Source organism: Dreissena polymorpha, chromosome 5, assembly GCF_020536995.1.
Source record: "Dreissena polymorpha isolate Duluth1 chromosome 5, UMN_Dpol_1.0, whole genome shotgun sequence".
NCBI classification, from domain to species: domain Eukaryota; kingdom Metazoa; phylum Mollusca; class Bivalvia; order Myida; family Dreissenidae; genus Dreissena; species Dreissena polymorpha.
This window is the reverse complement of record NC_068359.1, coordinates 111,597,660-111,614,550: the sequence shown is the minus strand read 5'-3', so window position 1 is coordinate 111,614,550 and position 16,891 is coordinate 111,597,660. Positions and strand designations below refer to the sequence as shown.

The window sequence follows — 16,891 nt, the reverse complement described above, 5'->3', positions numbered from 1 at the left end:
AAAAAAAGTAATATCAAATAATATTTTCCATGAAAAGTTTCAAACAAAAACATCTAGAATATTGTTGTGAGACTATAGTTTTTGGGTGTGTTTCTGCTTCGGTATGCTTTTCAGTATCAACTTCTTACAGCAACAACATTCATTTGTAAATGGATGACATTTTAAAATCGTTTGCCATGTAGGCAATGTAAACACTGTTTGCTTTGTTTATTTTTTATTGAATTTTATTAATTGCAGGCAGGAAAATTAATGGTGTAATTGATAGCATGTAACTATGTTGCTCAATAAATTGTTAAGTGTTTCTGTACAAGCGCATTGTTAGAGCTTTTAAGGTAAACTCTTAATGTAGAAAAAGTGATTTTTTTGGAAATTCTCTTTTTAATTTCTCAATCGGATTAACAGTATTAGAAAATTAACAAAAACAAAAAACAACAACACGTAAACTGTTGATAATTTGATTTAATAGCATTGATTAGTTTAAAGAGAGTGAAAGACTTCAATATGTGCGATTTTAGTGGAATTCTCTTTAGTGAACCTTCAATCCAACAAGATATGTAATATTAAGCAAAAACACATTTAAAAGTTTCACAAAAATTTTAGTGCATTAATCGGAATAACATATTTACAAGTGTTAAATTAAAGCAGTTAAATAGAGTAAAGAGATTAAAAAAAATAATCATGGAAGAAAAAAACGTTACGACTACTCCTAGAATGGATTACCAATCATACATGGACAGTGAACTCAAAGCTTACACAATGAACAAACAAGTGGTGCACCATTCACATAGCTTTAGTCACAAAACATCCGATCATGCAAGTTTTCGCAATTTTGATACATACCATCGATATATTGAAAATAATCCCCATGGTGAGACTGAAACAAATACTATTGACATAATTGATGTCTATGATGTAAATGCTCAGAACGGTTTCAAAGAACATCTGGACAAGTCAGACAGTTTTAAAATGTTAACTTTGAGATCTGAGGATGATAGATTTGTCTGGAAGCCCATGGATTCTGTTTCTTCCATGACCAATGGACAGAATAACCAGCAGTTCATGATTGTAACGAGTGTGAAACCTGACGTAGATATCCCAGACACAACTGAACGTCAAGGTCACATGACCTCTGAACAGACATATTTGGAGACGAGGAGCAAGCACCTTCAGTCGGTAAAACACGTGTATGCTTAGATCTGAGAATGGACACAGCATTTCAAAATTGACATGCAAACAGTTTAGAAGAAAGAATACTGAATTATTGGGATGCCATAAATTTTATTTGAGGGTTCAAATACATCATTGAAGTTTTTAATTAAATAATTTTCATTTATTTTATTCTACTTAATCTTAAGATGGTTATCTTTTTTTTTGAAAGACAAAAAATTAAATGTTTATGCTTACACAAGAAAAGTGCTTTTTGCATTTCATCCATTCAAATGCAGTGTTCATCTCTCTAGTCAGTCTTGTATAACCTTTGATCCCTGGCATGTTCCTTTGGGTTGTTTGTAGGAATGAATGGGGCCACTAAATTAGGGGTCCAGCCCCTTCTCTCAGCGTCCGAGATGGCCGTCGAGGGGCCAGAACACCTTGGCATTATGGCGTACGCTGCGAGGTTTTTAAGCTTAACTCCCGGAGTTATATCCTATGAACACGCTTATAAAGAAACAAAGGTAACTAGGGCTTTATTTTGAAGTTCTGAAAATGGGGCTGCGTAGAAAAAATGTTTTTTTCATCAGTTAAGTTAACACTATTATAATTTTTCCTTAAATTCAGGAATCAAAGAAACCATTAAAATTAAATTTACATTTATTAAATATGTGATATCTTAAATCTTAATTAACATATGCTGTGTTTTTTACTAGAGATCATTGTCATAGCCAGCTCGTCGTGTCGTGTTGTCTGCCATCCTTGTTGTGCTAAAACCTTAACATTTTGTTAACTTTTTGAGCATATAGGCTCTAAAATCAAAGTGCTTCCACCTACAACAATGAAATTTCATAATTATGTGACTGCACCTTGATGAGTTGTACACGCCACACCCATTTTTGGGTCACTAGGTCAAGGTCACTGTGACCTCTAAAAAAATAATTCTAACAATCTTTCATTTATTCAAAACTGCACCCGCAGGCAAGCCTTGGCACCGGTTATGCGGTGCTCTTGTTGTGTTTTTCTTCTAGAACGGGTCATTTCATTTGAAAAATACTGATTTATATTTGTGTTGCCTATTCAAACCATTTTTGTTTAAGTTTAATAGTTTTATGATCTTAACCGAACTTGACAATAATGTTAACATTTCTTCTAAGTTTGTAACTCAACTGACACTACAGAGTAAGATCCTTCATTTCAATACATTTTTATTGTTTGCAGTTTTCTGAGGCTAACAGTTTCACTTAAAGTCATATTTAAAGAGTGGCGAGCTTTAAAACCTTACTGGGCACCACAGCTCTCATGAAATCTGAAACCAAGTATTAAAGGGGCCTGATCTTCACGTTTTGGTAAATTGACAAAATTAAAAAAAGTTGTTTCAGATTCGCAAATTTTCGTTTTAGTTATGATATTTGTGAGGAAAAAATTATACTGAACATTTACCATACTCTAAAATAGCCATTATATGCATCTTTTGACGATTTTTAAAAACCTGAAAATTATAAAGCGTTGCAACGAGAAACGATTGAATAATTTGGAAAGTTCTGTTGTTGTCGTTATATTTTGGGAAACTACGAGAATTGCGTATATAAGTAAAAAAATACATCCTCTCATAGCATGAGCATAGCCCGATGGTCGAGTGGTCTAAGCAGGAGAGTTTTTACTCCAGGGGTCGGTGGTTCAAGCCCAGTTGAGGGTTACTTTTTTTCCTTTTTTAATTGTATTCTTGTTTTTTTACTGGAGATTTTTAGGATCAATGTTTAAATTTATCAATATAAAGCATTTAATGACAAACTTCAATACATGCCAAAATCTGTGAAAAGGCCCCTTCAAATTACTGATCAGAGTTAAAACATATACAACAAGAAACACATAAAAGCAGTACATAGCTTTAAAAGTTAATGGATGGGCATTTCTTAACAGTTGATGACATGCATAAAATAAGACTGGTTACGCTGCAGTGCATGAGATTATGTACAAGACTGGTTACGCTGCAGTGCATGTGATTATGTACAAGAACGCAAAGCTTGACTGGCCTTTAGCCCTGTATCACTACATTATGGATCAGTTAAAATAAGATGAACTTGATAAATGGTTAAAGAGTGTTTTGTACTTGTACATCAAAGCTATCCATATAATTCTTTTTGTTGTATGATATATTGTCAAATAACAATGTCTTAACAATTTGTATTAGCATACCTTTAGATTGATATTGATATTTTTAATTTTCGTATGTTTCATTAATTCGATAATTCATCATTGAAAGCTGTTAGTTAGTTAACCTTAGTTAATTTGCTGAAAGGTCAATGGGACAATCAGCATCACTATTAATTATGCTGACTGATTTAGTTAGCATTTTGAAGCTGCTGATAAATATATTTTCCTGAATTTTAATATCGGAAATTTTAATATCTTAATTTCATAACATTGAATTTTAATGTCTGAACTTAATCAAATTGAATTTTAATGTCTGAACTTCATAGCTTTGAATTTAAATGTCTGAACTTCAAAACATTAAATTTTATTGTTTATACTTCATTACTTAATAATTCACAGGCTTTATATTTGTGTTTGAAAGTCCATCTGTTTTTCTTTTCATTTAACAATTTTAGTTTTTTTCTTTGATGAACAGCATCGTTACTATTACCCAGGGGTAAGAAGATATAATGACAATTTTTTTAATTTAGTTTAATTTTTAGCTCGGCTGTTTTCGGAGAAAACCTGAGGTATTGTCATAGCCAGCTCGTCGTCCGCTGTCTGTGCTAAAACTTTGACATTTTGTCAAGGTTTTTAACATTGGCTCTAAAATCAAAGTGCTTCTACCCACAACTTTGAAACTTAACATGTAGCTGCACCTCGATGAGTTCTTCACGCCACACCCTTTTTTGGGTCTCTAGGTCAAAAATCAAGGTCACTGTGACCTCTAAAAAAAAACAATTCTGACAAGCTTCGCAGCCGAACGTGGCACCCGTTATGTGGTGCTCTTGTTATTAGAAATACTATATAGTTTTAATAGACTGGCCCTTGTTTTTTTGTGCCAACCCTAAATATTTGTGTGGTTTCAAGGTTAATTTTTCAGATCATTTTGCTAAATTAACTAAAATAACTAAAGGGGTTGTGATTACTTTTGCTTCATTCAATTGTAGTTGCAAAATTAACTTTCAATTAAGTTAAATTACCTACAGAAATCCAACCTACCTATCTTACTTATTTGTGTGTTTTTTGTGGAAACACATGTCTTTTGGCTGGGCCTTAGTAGTGTTTGAAATATGAATAAGTACAAACATTTAAGTTTCACTGAACAATTTTATGTCAAATAGAACATCTGCCAAACTTTTCATATTGACTGGCATTTTAACTGTGTACTCCCAAGAATAGTGGTCTTAAAATTATCATTAATTAATAATAAAAATTAACAAATAGTTATAATTTAAATTCCTTTATAATTCAAAGCTTTTGAGATTTACATAATTAATAATGAGGGTTGCATTCCATATGAATTGTTGACTTTGCCAAATTTGTTGACAAAAATATGCAAAGTTAATCATTTTGCCTAATTTTTTAGTAACACATAGATTATAAATGCAGCAGTTAATGTCACTTAGGTATTAGTAATTATATCACACATGTTTAACTGACACAATTTTTGCACAATAATGCTTATATTTCATAGTATATTTATAACACGAAACAGAAGTTTGTTAATTTGCCCAATTTTTCCCCACTGTGAATAAACATCTCTATGATAATGCTTTGAGTAATGGATATTGATCAGATTGTTCTCTGCCATGTGATAGCTACCACATTTAGTGACACATTGAGTGAGCATTCTTGTAAATATTTGACCCACATTGAAATGAAGCTATCATTTTTTGATATTTTTCGGTTGAAAACATGATAAGCTTGAAGCAGGTGCAAGATATGTTTATATCATGGGAAGATAACCCCTACCTTGTTATATGATCAACTGTACAGAAAAGATGAACTAGCGCAAAGGGATGTACCTGTTTGTTTTGAGTTATTTGCTCTTGAATATAGAGCTGACATTCATGTTCTTGAGTTATTTGCCATTGAATATAGCTGGCAGTCAAAGTATCCAATTATTTGCCCTTGAATATAGCTGACAGTCAAAGTATCCAATTATTTGCCCTTGAATATAGCTGACAGTCAAATTATCCAAATATTTTCCCTTGAATATAGCTGAAATTCACATTCTTGAGTTATTTGCCCTTGAATATAGCTGACAGTCAAAGTATACAATTATTTGCCCTTGAATATAGCTGACATTCATGTTCCTGATTAATTTGTCCTTGACTATAGCTGACATTCATGTTCCTGTGTTATTTGCTCTTGAATATAGCTGAGATTTATTTTCCTGAGTTATTTGCTCTTGAATATTATATAGCTGACTTTCATGTTCCTTAGTTATTTGCCCCTGAATATAGCTGGCATTCATGTTCCTGATTAATTTGTCCTTGACTATAGCTGACTTTCATGTTCCTGAGTTATTTGCTCTTGAATATAGCTGACTTTCATGTTCCTGAGTTATTTGCCCCTGAATATAGCTGACATTCATGTTCCTGATTAATTTGTCCTTGACTATAGCTGACTTTCATGTTCCTGAGTTATTTGCTCTTGAATATAGCTGAAATTCATGTTCCTGAGTTATTTGCCCTTGAATATAGCTGACTTTCATGTTCCTGAGTTATTTGCCCTTGAATATAGCTGACTTTCATGTTCCTGAGTTATTTGCTCTTGAATATAGCTGACTTTCATGTTCCTGAGTTATTTGCTCTTGAATATAGCTGACTTTCATGTTCCTGAGATATTTGCTCTTGAATATAGCTGACATTCATGTTCCTGTTTAATTTGCCCTTGAATATAGCTGCCATTCATGTACCTGTGTTATTTGCCCCTGAATATAGCTGACTTGCATGTTCCTGAGTTATTTTTTCTTGAATATAGCTGACTTTCATGTACCTGAGTTATTTGCTCTTGAATATAGCTGACATTCATGTACCTGAGTTATTTGCCCCTGAATATAGCTGACTTTCATGTTCCTGAGTTATTTGCTCTTGAATATAGCTGACTTTCATGTACCTGAGTTATTTGCTCTTGAATATAGCTGACTTTCATGTTCCTGAGTTATTTGCCCTTGAAATATAGCTGACTTTCATGTTCCTGAGTTATTTGCCCCTGAATATAGCTGACTTTCATGTTCCTGTTTAATTTGCCCTTGAATATAGCTGACACTCATGTACCTGTGGTATTTGCCCCTGAATATAGCTGACTTTCATGTTCCTGAGTTATTTGCTCTTGAATATAGCTGACTTTCATGAACCTGAGTTATTTGCTCTTGAATATAGCTGACTTTCACGTTCCTGAGTTATTTGCTCTTGAATATAGCTGACATTCATGTTCCTGTTTAATTTGCCCTTGAATATAGCTGACATTCATGTTCCTGTGTTATTTGCTCTTGAATATATCTGACATTTATGTTCCTGAATTATTTGCTCTTGAATATAGCTGACATTCATGTTCTTGAGTTATTTGCAATTGAATATAGCTGACAGTCAAAGTATCCAATTATTTGCCCTTGAATATAGCTGACAGTCAAAGTTTCCAATTATTTGCCCTTGAATATAGCCGACAGTCAAAGTATTCAATTATTTGCCCTTGAATATTGCTGAAATTCACATTCCTGGGTTATTTGCCTTGAATATAGCTGACAGTCAAAGTATACAATTATTTGCCCTTGAATATAGCTGACATTCATGTTCCTGATTAATTTGTCCTTGAATATAGCTGACATTCATGTTCCTGTGTTATTTGCTCTTGAATATAGCTGACATTCATGTACCTGAGTTATTTGCCCCTGAATATAGCTGACTTTCATGTTCCTGAGTTATTTGCTCTTGAATATAGCTGACATTCATGTTCCTGTTTAATTTGCCCTTGAATATAGCTGACATTCATGTTCCTGTGTTATTTGCTCTTGAATATAGCTGACATTTATGTTCCTGAATTATTTGCTCTTGAATATAGCTGACATTCATGTTCTTGAGTTATTTGCAATTGAATATAGCTGACAGTCAAAGTATCCAATTATTTGCCCTTGAATATAGCTGACAGTCAAAGTTTCCAATTATATGCCCTTGTATATAGCCGACAGTCAAAATATTCAATTATTTGCCCTTGAACATTGATGATATTCACATTCCTGGGTTATTTGCCTTGAATATAGCTGACAGTCAAAGTATACAATTATTTGCCCTTGAATATAGCTGACATTCATGTTCCTGATTAATTTGTCCTTGAATATAGCTGACATTCATGTTCCTGTGTTATTTGCTCTTGAATATAGCTGACATTCATGTTCCTGAGTTATTTGCTCTTGAATATAGCTGACATTCATGTTGCTGATTATTTTTGCCCTTGAATATAGCTGACATTCATGTTCCTGAGTTATTTGCTCTTGAATATAGCTGACTTTCATGTTCCTTAGTTATTTGCTCTTGAATATAGCTGACATTCATGTTCATGAGTTATTTGCTCTTGAATATAGCTGACTTTCATGTTCCTGAGTTATTTGCTCTTGAATATAGCTGACATTCATGTTCTTGACTTATTTGCTCTTGAATATAGCTGACTTTCATGTTCCTGAGTTATTTGCTCTTGAATATAGCTGATTTCATGTTCTTGATTAATTTGCCCTTGAATATAGCTGACATTCATGTTCCAGTGTTATTTGCCCTTGAATATAGCTGACATTCCTGTTCCTGAGTTATTTGCTCTTGAATATAGCTGACATTAATGTTCCTGAGTTATTTGCCCTTGAATATAGCTGACATTCCTGTTCCTGAGTTATTTGCCCCTGAATATAGCTGACAGTCAAAGTATCCAATTATTTGCCCTTGAATATAGCTGATATTCGTGTTCCTTAGTTATTTGCCCTTGAATGTAGCTGACTTTCATGTTCCTGAGTTATTTGCCCTTGAATATAGCTGACATTCATGTTCCTGAGTTATTTGCCCTTGAATGTAGCTGACATTCATGTTCCTGAGTAGTTTGCCCTTGAATGTAGCTGACTTTTATGTTTCTGAGTTATTTGCTCTTCAATAAAGCTGACAGTCAAAGTATCCAATTATTTTTACTTGAATATAGCTGGAATTCACATTCCTGAATTATTTGCTATTTCATATTGCTGACATTTAATTTCATGAGTTATTTTGCGTTGCATATTGCTGTCAAGTTTAATATGTGCTTAATGTATCAGCCTAGATTTCTACTTTGGTATTTACTTTTAAAAAGAGTCTTTTCTAAACAAAAATCCAGTCCAAGCGGAAAGTGATGTCCCTGATTACCCTGTGCAGACTGCACAGGCAAATCTTGGACAACACTTAACGCTGTGCATCAAGCCCAGTTTTTCACAGCATGGCTCATATATCCAGTATTTATCTCAATATTTGTTGCTTAGGTTGTTACTCTGGAGGGGTCATCAGGAACACTGAGCCATCAAAACACCATGTGGGGCTCGGCCGGTCAGCTGACCAATGGTCACCAGAATGGACGGCGGTCTAGGGACAGCTCACCCTCTAACTCTACAACCTCCGTAGGGTAGGCAGTGTTTTCATATTTGGGCTGAAAATTAAAGGTTGATTTGACTTCAGAAACTGTTTGTGACCTTGAGTATGTACATTTTCATTGCAATTATATGTGTTTTTTTAGATTTTAATGATATGATTATGCATGTATTCAGATTTTAATAATATAATTATCTAGTAAATTTGTATAATGTTTTTACTGCCACACGCAAAGCTCATTTAACTTAATACATAATTTAGAAGGGTATTTATTTAATGATTTGTTCAAGTTATTGAAAATGTGGCACATAAAATGTCAGATTTAATACTGACATTTGAAACCTTGGAATGTCCTTGGCTTACCATTAACATTAACAGGTATTTTTTTAAATTTAATACATGTAAAATTAATTAAAGGGGCCTTTTCACTGATTCGGGCATGTATTGAAGATTGTCATTTAATGCTTTATATTGATAAATTTGAACATTGGACCTTAACATCTCCAGTAAAAAAAACAAGAATACGATTAAAAAAGAAAAAAAAGTGACCCTCAACTGGGCTCGAACCACTGACTCCTGGAGAAAAAATTCATCCACTTAGACCACTCGACCATCTGCGCTCATGCTGTGAGGGGATGTATTTTTAGCTCACCTGAGCACAACGTGCTCATGGTGAGCTTTTGTGATCGCTTTTTGTCCGTCGTCCGTTGTCTGTTGTGCATTGTGCGGCGTCAACATTTGCCATTTGTTAACTCTCTAGAGGCCACATGTATTTCCAATCTTCATGACATTTGGTCAGAAGATTGGTTTTTAATGATATCTTGGATGAGTTCAAAAATGGTTACGCTTGCTTGAAAAACATGGCTTATATAGCTATATATGGCTATAGTAAAATCTTGTTAACACTCTAGAGGCCACATTTATTGTCTGATCTTCATAAAACTTGGTAAGAAGATTCATCCCAATAATATCTTGGACATGTTCGAAAATGATGCCGGTTGGTTGAAAAACATGGCCACCAGGGGGCGGGGCATTTTTCCTTATATGGCTATAGTAAAACCTTGTTAACAATCTAGAGGCCACATTTATTTTCCGATCTTCATGAAACTTGCTCAGAAGATTTGTCCCACTGATATCTTGGATGAGTTAAAAAATGGTAGGCTTTGCTTGAAAAACATGGCTGCCAAGGGGCATGACATTTTTCCATTTATGGCTATATATGGCTATAGTAAAATCTTGTTAACACTCTAGAGGCCACATTTATTTCCAATTTTCATGAAACTTGGTCAGAAGGTTCATCCCAATAATATCTTGGACGAGTTCGAAAATGATGCCGGTTGGTTGAAAAACATGGCCGCCAGGGGTGGGGCATTTTTTCTTATATGGCTATAGTAAAACCTTGTTAACACTCTAGAGGCCACATTTATTGTCCAATCTTGATGAAATATTGTCAGAAGATTTGTCTAAATGATATCTTGGATGAGTTTGAAAATGGTTATGTTTGCTTGAAAAACATGGCCGCCAAGGGGCGGGGCATTTTTCCTTATATGGCTAAAATATGTCTATAGTAAAATCTTGTTAACACTCTATACAGGCCATATTTATAGTCCGATCTTCATGAAACTCGGTCAGAAGATTCATCCCAATAATATCTTGGACAGGTTTAAAAATGATGCCGGTTGGTTGAATAACATGGCCACCACAGAGGCGGGGCTATTTTCCTTATATGGCTATGGTAAAACCATGTTAACACTCTAGAGGTCACATTTATTTTCCGATCATCATGAAACTTGGTCAGAAGATTTGTCCCAATGATATCATGGATGAGTTCAAAAATGGTTTTGGTTGTTTAAAAAAACATGGCTACCAGGGGAGGGTCATTTTTCCTTATATGGCTGTAGTAAAACCTTGTTAAACACTCTAGAGGCCACATTTATTGTCCAATCTTCATGAAATTTGGTCAGAAGATTGGTCTCAATGATATCTTGGATGAGTTCAAAAATAATTACATTTGCTTGAAAAAAAAATGGCTTCCAAGGGACGGGGCATTTTTCCTTATATGGCTTTAGTAAAATCTTGTTAACACTCTAAAGGCCGCATTTACTGTCAGATCTTTATGAAACTTGGTCAGAAGATTCATCCCGATAATATCTTGGACGAGTTGAAAAACATGGCTGCCAGAGGGCGGGGCATTTTTGTCCCCTACCGGTTTCACCTTATGGTTTGCGCTCTGTGCAGGCCTCGAAATTAACACTTGCACACTTGCAAAATGCGAGTCAAAAATACCGATTGCGAGGTAAGTTTTAAGCCACTAGTATTATTTTTTTTTGCGAGTAAATAAATAGTGAAAAGAAGTGAGTAGGTATAATGCTGCTCGACGTCATGATCGCTAAATCTTAGGTCAATTTATAGAACGCCCAAATACCCTTATGCGGAAGCGCGCACCTTGTATGTAGACTGGTATATACAGATACGCGGATGGTATTGGTACAAAGGAAATGAAACAGTCAACTAATCACACGTGTTCATTGAAGCGAAAAATAACTTGTCACTTTATTCCCACAGACGGAAATAACACAAAATATACATAATAAAAAAGATAAAGCAAAGTTAACCGTTTAGTTAGAAAAAAAAAGGATTTTAAATCCTTCTACGAAAACAGTGAATAAGTGGGAAAATTACTTAAAATAAGACTAAAACTTGTTGTAGATGAAGATGGTCAATCAACCTGATGTGGGCCCTTATGGTCCAAGGAACTGATATCTTTGTATGGTTGCAGAAATAAATTGTGTATACATGTTTAGTACTTTTATTTTGTTTAAATAGTACTAAACTGATGTCCAAGGTTTTTTATGTCCATCAACATTTGCGAGAATGTTTTTTATTTTGCGAGTTGGTATTGAAGCTGCTTGAATTTTTTGAAAGTAGAAAAAAAGTTAAATTTGAGGCCTGCTCTGTGTCCGTCTGTCTGTCTGTCTGTGAGTCTGTCTGTCACAGTTTTCTGGATCCTGGGATAACTTTAAAAGTTCTTAATATTTTTTCATGAAACTTGAAACATAGATAGATGGCAATATGGACATTATGCACTTCATTTCATTTTGTTCCTTTGTCAGAAATTCTGGTTGCTATGGCAACAAATACCGTAATTACTCTATGTTTTCGGACACTCTAAGTTTTCAGCCACCCCTTTTTTTAAAGCAAAAATAATTATTTTTTGTGACTTATTTTTCGGACACATGAGTTTTCGTCCATAATTAATGTCTCTAAGTTTTCGGACAGTATATTTTTCAGCGCTATTTTACCAAATTTCGGTCCTGTTTTCGATATCTAATGACACTTTGATCATGGGGTTTTACAACCAGATTAACATCATAAACCATGGCAGGTGCAACGGACCATTACATTTGCGTTATTGGGTAAATAACCTTGTAAACCGGTATTAGACAATGGTTTGGCCCGATAGCATAAGGGTTATGACAATTACCAGGGGTAGTGCTAATTAACAGTTCAATTATCTACTGCAATGGTACTTATAATACCCCCTTCTCAGTAAAATAACTATGACAAATACTAGTACTAAACGCTTCAAAGTGTGATGCACCCTATTGCAAGTTTTACGAACAATGGAAGGTGTAACAACAACTATCGGAAATGAACAAACACAGAATTCTTAATTTGCTTTTTTATTTCATTAATTACAGGTTCATACTAGCGAGTATCGGTACATCATATGCTCATCTTTGAACTTGTTGGTCAAAGTACACCCTTGTAGTAACTTTCTGTCAAACGAATTAAGCATTTAACATTAATTAAAATGCAGTGCAAACATATATAACTGTAATTTATACTATATGGCATGGTATTTTACAAGCGCCTTCTATAACCGATAGTCGTTGATACAATTGACACTATTTTTAGACACTTCAATTTTCGACTCTAAGTTTTTGGACACCTGTATTTTGTAAATATTTTTCATATCTAAGTTTATGGATATGAAAAAAATTAATTATTTTCAAGTGTCCGAAAACATAGAGTAATTACGGTAGACTAGAAATACTGCTGAAAATGGTGGTTTTCTGGATCCTGCGATAACTTTAACATTATGCACGTCATTTCATTTTGTTCCTTCATCAAAAATTGTGGTTGCTATGGCAACCAAAAAAAAGAGAAAAATGTGGAATTTCTGACAAATTTTGGAGCCGGTAGGGGACCATATTGCTTGACAATAGCCTTGTTCCTTATATGGCTATAGTAAAACCTTGTTAACACTCTAGAGGCCACATTTATTTTCCGATCTTTGTGAAACTTGGTCAGAAGATTTGTCCCAATAATATCTTCTTATCTCAGGTGAGCGACTTTGGGCCTTTCAGGCCCTCTTGTTTACTTTATATAAGCAATCCTCGCAGCTTCACAAAATATAACTGCAACAACAGAACTTTCCAAATTATTAAATTGTTTCGTGTTGCAACACTTAATAATTTTCAGGTTTTTAAGTCGTCAAAAGATGCATATAATGGATATTTTAGAGCATGGTTAATGTTCAGTATCACTATTTGCTCACAAATAACATATCTAAAACGAAAATTTGCGAATCTGAAACAACTTTTTATAATTTTGTCAATTAACCAAAATGTGCAATGGCCTATTTAAGCATATTCAATTTAATGGTTAACAAAGTGTGTTGGCAGATTTGCCTGGTAAATAACACTCCTGATTCCCTTGATATTATTTGACTTGTTTCTACTTTTCAGTGAGAGACGGCAGATGGAGTACACTCTGGTACGAACGCCGTCAATACGGCGCAAACAGCGCCAGCCCGTCGGGGCTACAGAGGGCGTCAAGAAGGATACCTACTCTGACGGCATCATCATCTATACCACTGTATGTACACTTATACATGTGTGTGGGCGTGTGTCTCATCAAAATTGTAAACTTACTTATATTGGCAAGATTCCATCAAAAGCCAGAGAAATGTTGTCAAAGGGAGATAATTGCTTTTACTTTTTATTGAAAACTACAAACATGTGTCCCTTCAATGCTTTATATCTTTAAAATGTTTTGTATAACAAAGCGGTAGTGTTTAATAATCATTGGTACATTGAATGGAAACTGTTCAGAGGCCTGATTTACCAAATGTCCTCATGGTTTATAGTTCACATACCACCTGAATGTGGTACTGTTTGAAATGGATGGTCTGTTCCGAACCCATGTTATCTTAAGATGATGTCATTGTCAATATTCTTGCCTTTATTTGACACTTGAAAGAAGCCTTGCTGTATGTTCCATATGACAAAGTCTATTATCATTACATTATTTATTTTCTCTGACTAAAACATGTATCAAAGCTAGTGACTTGACTTTTGTGAAATATTAAGTGACACAAGAGTGTGATTACAGGTGACATCACAGATTTTCAAGTGTGTTTCCATGTGACACAAGAGTGTGATAACAGGTGGCATCAAAGATTTTCAAGTGTGTTTCCATCATTTTGGGAATGGGGCTGGTGGGCTTTTGGGATTGAGAAAAAATGTGTCATTTTGAATAAACTTGGCAAATTGCTGTATTTCATATTTTACTAACAAGTTGAGAATGAGTGTTTTCAATAGTATCCTCTATTCCTATAACTTCGTGCAGCCCTATAAGATCGTGTACTTTTGAATGACGTAAACTTCTAAGCAACATTCGAACGCACGTGCCGGACCACTGTTCACTTTTGTAACGCGAGAATTTCCACAGCCGATAAGACAACAATCATGAGGAAAAAATAATAAATATGATATAAATGGTCCGTTTTTCTGACCTCGTTCCAAAGAAATAGCCTAAACATTGTTTAAATTCTGCACATTTCCTTCACCAGACGGCTATGTTTGTCAATGTTTTGATCGTAAAATGTTGTAAAAGTAGTTTCCCTTGGAGGCCCGTCTCGAATTTGTATTGTGCTCTCTGTACTTTGCATTACAATACGATTAAAGTATGCTGTGTATGCGGAAAATTTTACCCCCAAATGATGACACGAGACCATTCGTTAAGATCATGTCCGGCCAATTGCGATAACGGTTCTCACTGCGTCAATTTGGGATTTTGTCACAAAACAACGGTCATTAGAAGGGGTGACAGCCTTTTATGCCCCCATTGTGAATAGAATTTTATTTAGCTATTTTCCGTTAGTAAATACACTTTATCTAGACCTCTGAATACAGTTATCAAAATTCATATTTCGCTTTTATGAGGACCAGTTTTGTTAAAACCATTATTTTCAATACAGTTTATTCACGAAATTCATCTAAAACAACACATATTTAATACAAATTAACACATATTCACAAAAACATATATCGGCTATTATAAACACATCCCAGGGCCTCGCTGTGATGTCATCAAAATCGGTGCACGATCTTATAGGGTAATTCTGTGCGACGCAGACTACCATATACATGAATGTTTAAAGGTACGTAATTCCATTATTATTATTTGTCAACCAACATATTTCACTCTTTATTTGTTAAACAAAAGATAAATAATAAAGTATATATCAAGTTTAGTTATTGTCTTATGATTTTTCATGAAAGATATGCCATTGAAATTTAAGGTGCACAAACTTATAGGTTTAGAGGCTTAGTATACATTGTAAACCTTGGGTCAACGTATAGAGCTGCATAGGGAAAGTAACTAAATGATGCATTTCATTAAAAAAACACACGACTTTTTTGCACTAGCAATCGGGCCAAATAACATAAAAATATAATATAATATAAAAAAGTACTGCTATCTATTATATAATTTCCAGTCATAATGTTTATTTATGGCAGCTTGACATGCTCCTTGTTTATTGTTCAGTCCCACACAACTGTAACACCAGATGACATCAAGTTGGAGGCGCAGTCACCGACTGGGCGCCTTATCAAGATGAACGGGGACGGCATGTACCATGCACAGTTTGGAGCTGATGAAATAGGTAGGATGAAATATGAGCCTAGCTCTGGGAAAGTACGATAAAATATGAGTCTTGCTCTGGGAAAGTAGAAATGAAATATGAGCCTTGCTCTGGGAATGTAGGATGAAATATGAGTTTTGCTCTGGGAAAGTAGGATGAAATATGAGCCTTGCTCTAGGAAAGTAGGATGAAATATGAGCATTGCTCTGGGAAAGTAGGATGAAATATGAGCCTTGCTCTGGGAAAGTAGGATGAAATACCCAGTATGAGCCTTGCTCTGGGAAAGTAGGATGAAATATGAGTTTTGCTCTGGGAAAGTAGGATGAAATATGAGCCTTGCTCTAGGAAAGTAGGATAAAATATGAGTCTTGCTCTGGGAAAGTAGGATGAAATATAAGCCTTGCTCTGGGAAAGTAGGATGAAATATGAGTTTTGCTCTGGGAAAGTAGGATGAAATATGAGCCTTGCTCTAGGAAAGTAGGATGAAATATGAGCCATGCTCTGGGAAAGTAGGATGAAATATGAGCCTTGCTCTAGGAAATTAGGATGAAATATGAGCCTTGCTCTGGGAAAGTAGGATGAAATATGAGCCTTGCTCTGGGAAAGTAGCATAAAATATGAGTCTTGCTCTGGAAAAGTAGGATGAAATATGAGCCTTGCTCTAGGAAAGTAGGATGAAATATGAGCCTTGCTCTGGGAAAGTAGGATGAAATATGAGCCTTGCTCTGGTAAAGTAGGATATAATATGAGCCTTGCTCTGGGAAAGTAGGATGAAATATGAGCCTTGCTCTGGGAAAGTAGGATGAAATATGAGCCTTGCTCTGGGAAAGTAGGATGAAATATGAGCCTTGCTCTAGGAAAGTAGGATGAAATATGAGCCTTGCTCTGGGAAAGTAGGATGAAATATGAGCCTTGCTCTAGGAAATTAGGATGAAATATGAGCCTTGCTCTGGGAAAGTAGGATGAAATATGAGCCTTGCTCTGGGAAAGTAGCATAAAATATGAGTCTTGCTCTGGAAAAGTAGGATGAAATATGAGCCTTGCTCTAGGAAAGTAGGATGAAATATGAGCCTTGCTCTGGGAAAGTAGGATGAAATATGAGCCTTGCTCTGGTAAAGTAGGATATAATATGAGCCTTGCTCTGGGAAAGTAGGATGAAATATGAGCCTTGCTCTGGGAAAGTAGGATGAAATATGAGCCTTGCTCTGGGAAAGTAGGATGAAAT

At 34.9% G+C, this 16,891-nt stretch overlaps 1 protein-coding gene across 2 annotated transcripts in view; it reads left to right on the top strand.

Annotated features, from left to right (window-relative positions):
• Positions 1–16,891, top strand: part of LOC127882247 (filamin-A-like) — a 98,756-nt gene that overhangs the window by 24,320 nt on the left and 57,545 nt on the right. For both annotated transcript variants that reach the window (XM_052430785.1, XM_052430786.1), the window contains exons 6-9: positions 1,513–1,673; positions 8,627–8,766; positions 13,484–13,613; positions 15,570–15,687. In XM_052430785.1, the coding sequence (XP_052286745.1) occupies positions 1,513–1,673; positions 8,627–8,766; positions 13,484–13,613; positions 15,570–15,687 (549 nt within the window). The remainder of the gene's footprint in view (positions 1–1,512; positions 1,674–8,626; positions 8,767–13,483; positions 13,614–15,569; positions 15,688–16,891) is intronic.